The sequence below is a fragment of the Falco biarmicus genome, chromosome 14 (assembly GCF_023638135.1).
Source record: "Falco biarmicus isolate bFalBia1 chromosome 14, bFalBia1.pri, whole genome shotgun sequence".
Lineage (NCBI taxonomy): Eukaryota > Metazoa > Chordata > Aves > Falconiformes > Falconidae > Falco > Falco biarmicus.
In genome coordinates, this window is record NC_079301.1 from 23,088,911 (window position 1) to 23,096,249 (window position 7,339).

Below are 7,339 nucleotides of genomic sequence, written 5' to 3' on the forward strand. Positions count from 1 at the left end.
AGAGCAACTCATCTTTTTTTGTTTGTTTTATGAGACACTTCACAGCACACCCCAAGATGCAAACATCACACAAATGTGATATTGGATTAAGACATATTTTGGGGAGACTGCAGTTTTGCTTCTTGCTTGACAAGGTAGAAAACACCCAAATTACTGAAATATAGGCTACAACGAACCTAACAGGGGATTTTCTAAGGCACAAAGAGAATGTAAAGCACTCAACTTGCACAAAATCTTCAGTGAGAAAAGCCTCCTTAAAGCCTCCCTGTCCCGATGGTAAAGGGGTTACGGGAGGAGAACCAAAGCCCTGGCAAGAACTACTGCCAAGTTTCCCCAGGGAGGTGGCATTAATAATCCAAAGAGATGCTGCCAAATTGCAGCAAGAATTACAGCTGGTACACACTGAATGCTATGAAGCAGCCAGGCCCCAAGCGTTGTGCACGCAAGTTACCTTTCCAGCATCTCCCTCTTCACAAAATCCACCTGAGCTGCTTGGCACACATGATGCAGCTGATTTTATGTATTTTTGTCAAAGCAATGGATTTCATCCTGCTCACAGAGTCCTCCTCAGACTGACTGTTTATTTGACCCAAAGTATACACACTCTTTCTGTATACAGTCTCTAGATATTTAAAAAACCAGACATTTCTGAAGAGGGGCACAATAAAAATGGCATTTTGGAAGTACTGAATTGCAGCCCAACAGGTCTGAAAGCCATTGCATGGAACCACAACAAGCTAGCACACAAACAACAGGGCAAACTGGTTGACTGCAATATTGAAGCACCTCTTGGGACTCTCTGAATTTCTACAGATAGTTCAGCTTCCTACAAAACCAGGACACACATTCAATAGCTCACCTTCTACCCTCCAACAGCAGAAGCCACAACGTTTTGGTGTCAAAGTGTTCTGTAGCTACCCACAATAACAGCACTCTCAAAATACAATGAGGTTCTTCCTTTGGGAAAAGTGCAATTTGGCTAGAGAGCAAAGCACCTATGGCCACTGAAATAAGCAGTCTGGACCCTCTACTTAGTTTCCAGCCAGGTTTTCAAGTTTTCCTTTAGGAGTCGAGCCTCTGTGGTGGCACACCGACCTCATCCACAGCAGGCAGAGTCACCATGATGGCTTCAGACCCTCTGTGAATAGATACCTTCTATGCTCATCGTTGTAAAGTGTTCCGGAAAATGCAACTGCATATATATTTCATCAGGAACTGTTCTAACGTATTGTCCTGCAGCACCTAGGAGATCACAGACCCTGCATACCCACACACAAAGGATTTTCCCTTTATCAATAATGGTCCTTACAGTCACAAAGAACAACAGAAATGGACTGCCACTGACTGCAGCAGTATCTCTTTTATTTAAACTTTTTTAAAAAGTTATATTGTAGCAAGTGTCATTAAAAAAGAAAAAAAAATCCAAAGTAATTTTACATATCCTGTGTAGGTCTCACTACAGTACTTAAACTTCTTGAGAATTTTCTGCTTAAAACAAAAACCAATGAAAAGGCAAAAGGACTATAAAATGAAAATCAGGGGCATGATTAAGACCTCCCACCCCCCAAAAAGCCACCAGATGTCTCTATCTGACCAAAGCAGTCATCTGGATTGCCCAAGTGTGCCTGTAGGGTCCCTTTGTCCGAATAAAACACATATACATCCACTACAGATAAATCCAAAGTTCAGTCAGTTGGCTGCTGAAGTTTGACTGAAAGAGCCACACAGAGACAGAGAGCTTCCGCAGCAGCCTGCTCTGCCCGGGAGACAACCTGATTCTGCCCTACAGCACGACTACTTCTTTCTTCTCCAGATTGCAACAGCATGCTGCGACAGTCAGCCTCCCTGGAGACAGTCTCACCCATTCCTCAGCCCTGCGAAACAAATGGCTGCTGCGGAAATCCCTGAAGGTTCCACCCCGAGGATGCAGGGACACACAGTCAACATCCCACCTTCCACAACAGAGCCATGCAGAAAAGGAATGACTATAAAACACCCCCAGCGTCACCACAAGCCCCAAAATGCTAGTTTTGGTGTTTCCACAGCACTCTGGAGTATCTGAGTATTGGCCTCAAGCCAAAAGCACAACACAAACAGCTGCAGCGTGACAGTAACGGGTACGCAGCACCACACAAGTCCAAATTATCTGGCTTTGTAGCTTCTCCTATCAAGCAGGGATGCACCCAGGGTTACCTGGCTCTGCCTTCTGATGCTGCCCAAGCTACACCAAGGAGATGGGTGAGCTACCACACTTGAGAGACTCATCCAAGAAAGAGTCTTTCAAAACCAGAGCTTGCAGTCCTTCACAAACAACTGCACATGAAACTGTGCTGCATAGCCAAGAGTGACTTGTTATTCCAGAAGGAATAATTAAAAGCATGATGCAAGATGCACATAAATATTCAAACCCACGCTGTCAGTTCTGCACCCAGACTTGAATCTAAACTCCTGGATAAACCCGCTGGATGAGTCTAAGACCAGATGATTGTAATGTCAGCCACCACCAGCCCTTGCCCGGCTGCGCACGCAATCTGGGATGCCAGCCACCTGGCTGGACTTCACCCGACCAAATGACCTGTGATAGTACATGAATGAGCACTACTTCTGTGTAAGCATGCTCAAGGTGAGGAATTTTGAGGGGCAGGTTTGCCTTCCTTCACTAGTGACCAGATCCAGCTGCAGACACAGCTGGTGCCACCTTCCACATCAAGGATGGAAGAAGAAAATGAGGAACCGTGACAGAGGGAAAGACATGTATGGGTGTTGGGGAAGGAGGAGGTAGATGAAGACAGAAGCAGGGCAAAAGAGCAGAAGCAGCAGGCAAGGCTTCAGAACCTATGGAGCTGCAGCAAGCACCTCAGTCTGAGGAGGCGATGCCGCCATCACCACACAGGCACATCCTCGAAAATGCAATTCCCAGGTAAAAAAGGAAAATTTGTATACATTACCCAGCACTTAAAACCCTCATACCAAATCTAGGAGGCAGCCGCACAAACCTAGGTGCTGCAGGTTTCCAGGCATCTCAGCAGCAGGACACCCTCCACAAGCACTAAACCACCTACCACCACCCCATGCCAGAGCCACTTCCCCTCTGCACCGTCGGCTTTTCCTGATTTTTGCTGAACTTCACTGCCAACAGCTCGCATGACAGTAACAACTGCCAACCTAAGAGCTCACTCCATGATTCCTCGCATTAAACCAGTTGATCATGAAGCACAGCTCTTCATCCAGAACACAAGTGACTCCATGTTCTAATTGCACGCTGCAACATGACAACTGCACAATCAGCTTCTTGCCTTGCCAAGACATCTAAAGCCAAAAGAATAATGTATCATTAACTGATATTTCCTGAAAGAATGGTGTTACAGCCACATTTCTTACTCAATTACGAGCTTCAAGGCTTTTTTTTTTTTAAGAAAAACAACACCCAAACAAGAAACCGGATCAAACACAAATCAGACAATGACTGCAGGAAAGTATTTAGATGAAAGAAAATCTTGCCTCACAGTGTTACCCAGTCCCGAAGTGCAGTGGGGATGGCAAGAGCACATGGCAGCAGAAAGCAGCAGCACGGCTGTATGGCAAGGGACATGAGAGAAAAGTACATCTGTGTGGCACAAATTCCCAAGAACCTCCTACAAAACATGTCAGGAGAAGAGAAATAAGCTTCAGTGGTTTTGGGCCCATGGTGATTTTCTAACTTCTGCAGCTTTCTGGCAGCTGAAGATCATGACTTACTGAGTCCACAGGGAGACCAAAGGAAATTTGCCATTATGTTTTCAAGTGTGTGCAGTGCACAGGGTGGGTTAGAAGGTGCAGGTACAACACAGCTCTATTAAAAAACCACTTTTGGTTAGGTGCCCCTCCCAGACCATTTTGGCTTCTACAGTTTAAGGGAGAACAACTGTTAGTGTCAAGGCCACAAAATCTTGGCAAACCAAAACCAAACCTCAAAAGATATTTTGGTACAACCAAGTTTAAGGTCATATACCAAAGACCTTCAGCTATCACTGAGCAGACAGTGGGAGGCCATTTCAGAAAGGAGCAGCTCAGCAAGGCTCCAGCTTGGGCTGGGAAAATGACAATTTGGCCATTGCGTCCCAAAGCATTAAAAACAATTTGCTCTTTTATACAACCATAATTAATTTAAGCCATATTTTAAAAACAAAAAAATAATACTGGTTTTGAGTTCTTCTGGGAACAAAGGGAGTCAGAGGCATAGCACTGTCTGCCAGTGTCCCGGCTGCCTCCCAGGTGCTAGCACTCACAGTCCTGCCCCACAGCCACCCAGAACAGAACCACCAACACCTGGGAAACTACAAAGTGTGCATTTCACAAACACCTGCTCTGCAGAAGTGTAAAAAGTTAAATCATTCCTTTCGTTCTGGCTGCAAAACAAAACTGATTAATTCAAGATTAATGAAGGCTTTAAAACTTGGGCAAATGAAAGCTCACAACATCCAGAAGCTGGTAACGCACACTGTATTAAGGATTCCCAGGCTCCGGCCACCCTAATTCTTGCACCACCTATTCCTAAAGGTGGACGGAAAGAAAAGTAGGTGGCATGCCCGCAGCAGCTCATTGCATTGCTGTATGCTGCCCAGTCCCAGTTCTCTGCATTTCGCACCAGCGCTCACCCACAGGAGAGGTCAATCGCGATTACGAGAGGATCATTTACCCATCCAACAAGCGGCATCGGTACCTTCGCCCAAGGCTCAGCTGTTCCTGCCTTCACTCCGAAGCTTCTTAGAGCTGCTGGAAGAGAAAGAGTGACTTGCTCGGGCGAGGAAGCTCAGGCAGGACACACAGCCTTCCCAGCACCACGCTGCGGGGGGAAGCCCCGGCCCTGTGCCCCAGGCGTGCCAGGCACCGCACTCCTGCCAAGCGCATGGGGAACAACCTGCCTGGCACAGGTGATGTAAGATGAAACACTGCACAGGTCAAGAAAACCATCAGAAGGTTATCTGTCAAAACAAGATAGGAATTGGTTACCTATGAAGAAGAACGTAAAAGACCAGGCCTGGAGGCAGGGCCTGAGTCTGCTGAACCTAGCGACAAACCATGACGTTTGGCAGGAACAGTAAAACCCTTCGAGCTTTAAGTGAACCACCCTCATTATATGCTAATTTTAATAGAAAAAACACAGCTCCTGGTCGAAGGCCACCCGCCTCTAGGAGCGCCCCCCCCCCCCCCCGACCGGCGGTACCTTTGACCTACGGGAGGCGGGCGGTACCAAGAACATGGAAGGGGTGCGGAGGCACCTACACAAACCCCGTGGGCACTGCCCGCCCTGCGCACATTTGTAAAATAAACAAATACCCGGGCTCGGGTATGCCCGGACACTTCCTCCCCCGGGGCAGCCCCCACCGCGGCCCGGCCCGGGACGACACGGGGCCCCGGGAATTCTCCGGGATTCTCCTCAGCGTCCCATGCCGGCCCTGCCCAAAGCTCCCGGTTCCCAGCCGCGACGCCGCGTCCCTCCCCACCCTGAGACGGGCGCTGCGGCCCAGCCGCTCGGCCCTAGCCCCTGCCCCCGGCCCGCACCTCGGCCGCCTGGGCCGCTCCGCCGCCGCTGAGGCCGAGCCTGGCGCCGGCCGCCCCGCGCCGCTGCACTGCGCGCTGGGAGGCCCCGCCCACCGGCCGCGGGCCGGGCAGGGCTCGTGCGCAGGCGCACTGCCGCGCGGGTGAAGCCCAGACACCCTTTGCCGGCGCCATCTTGAGTGTGGGCGCCGGGCTCTTAAAGCAGTATGCTCCCTGTTCTGCAAGGGCGGGGGGAAGCGAGGGGAGAGGGTCCCTGCGTGAGGCCACAGCGCGTATCGCACCTCCCCCCTGCCCCTGTCCCCATTGCTGGCACGTCGCACCGCAGACACCCCCATTGTTGATCCCCCTATCGCTGAGCCCCCATCACTGACCCCCCCTATCATGGACCCCCCCATCGCTGCTCTGCCCTCTGCCTCCACCTCGAGCCCCACTGGGACCCCCCATGCTGACATTCTTGGGGAAATGGTGGACCGAACCTAAACTCCTCTTGTTTTTCCCCAAGCTCAGCTCTCCCAACACCATGCAGGCCTGGGCTGGGACATCCCCGCTGCCAAACTGTGTCGGGGGGCGTTTTTCATCCAGCCTTAACAGTCAGCATCCCTCCCTCCCTTGCCTGCGGTCGGGGCACACAGAGTTTTTCTCCCTAAATGCTTCCAACTGAAGGACAAATCCCTACATGCGGTGGGGCAGTTCCCAGCCCCCAAAGTGCCGCTGTGCTGGGATGCCAGTGGGAAAATGTTCAGGGGAAAGGCAAAATTCTCCAGCCCCAGGAATACTTTTTCCCTCTCAATTCACTAAATAGGTACAAAGGATGTCAGCGCTTGCTGTGACCCACGGGCAGCCCATCCCTCGGGACCGGCTCGCTCACCTCCGTGCCCCCGCCCTGCTGAAGGGCAGCCAGCCGGCACTCGGGGGGGTCCCTCGGGGTAGAAGATGTGTAAAATGAAATAAAGGTGGATGTAAAGCAAAGGCTCAATGTCAGCTTTTTACCTCCAGGTCTGCTTCTGGCTTGTGGTGTGGACTGTGGCCACTGACGACAACCTCTGGGCCCCTGGCCAGGGCAGAACTGGGGGCTGGGGGCTCTCCCTGCCCCCCCAGACGGGCTCCATCCCTCCTCTCCTCCAAAGCACACAAGTCTGGAGGTGAAAAGGCAGCCCTAAAAAACCCAGCATCCCTCCGCTTCCACCCACCCCTGCCCCACTAGGTGGGTACCTCAGGGCTCAGGGAGCTAAACCCAGCTCCCCCCCAGCCCAGACCCCCCGGGCTCTCCCGGGACGCTCCCCGTGATCCCCCTTCCACCCTTGTACCAAACCGGGCGCACGGTCGGAGCGGAGCGCTGGGCTGCTGTGTGAGCCGGGGCAAGGAGAGCCGCCGTGCCTCAGTTTCCTTTCTCCCACCTGTCCCCATGGGCCAAGCACCTTGACGAGGACTCAAGGGCAGCGGATTCTCCGAGGACACACACACACACCCCGGCACACGAGCACCCTCAGCAGCACCGAGCTCCTGGGAGCAGCCGCCGCGGCGGTTATGGGTGGTGCCCCCAGCAGATGCCAGCCCCCCGCCCGCAGCCCTGCCACCGGCGCCCACCTCCCAGTCGGGCACCAGTCCCGCCAGCGCGCTGGGGACAGGCAGGGGTGCTGGCAGCGCTAGAGGGCAGCAGCGGTGCGGGAGGAGCCCCGGCCAGGCAGAGTCCGCCACCAGTCGACAGCATCTTGCTGGAGCATCCCTGTTACCCCTCGGTGCCCTTGGACGTGTCTTCCCCTCCTCCCACGGAGGCTGGCTCAGAGCCTGGCTGGTT

General features: G+C 52.3%; 1 protein-coding gene across 11 annotated transcripts in view; it reads right to left on the minus strand.

Annotated features, from left to right (window-relative positions):
* Window positions 1-5,652, minus strand: part of LOC130158692 (H(+)/Cl(-) exchange transporter 5) — a 43,961-nt gene extending 38,309 nt beyond the window's left edge. For 2 of the 11 annotated variants that reach the window (XM_056359593.1, XM_056359585.1), the window contains exons 1-2: window positions 5,545-5,652; window positions 4,703-4,964 (exon numbers count right to left, since the gene is read on the minus strand). Coding sequence is in view for 5 of the 11 variants with exons in the window: in XM_056359580.1 (XP_056215555.1) it covers window positions 4,679-4,682 (4 nt within the window). In the remaining 6 variants the exon portion in view is untranslated. Of the gene's footprint in view, window positions 1-4,637; window positions 4,658-4,678; window positions 4,965-5,544 lie in introns of those variants that run through there. The other 9 variants (XM_056359590.1, XM_056359579.1, XM_056359587.1 and 6 more) reach the window with 8 other exon arrangements.
* Window positions 5,653-7,339: the final 1,687 nt, after the last annotated feature.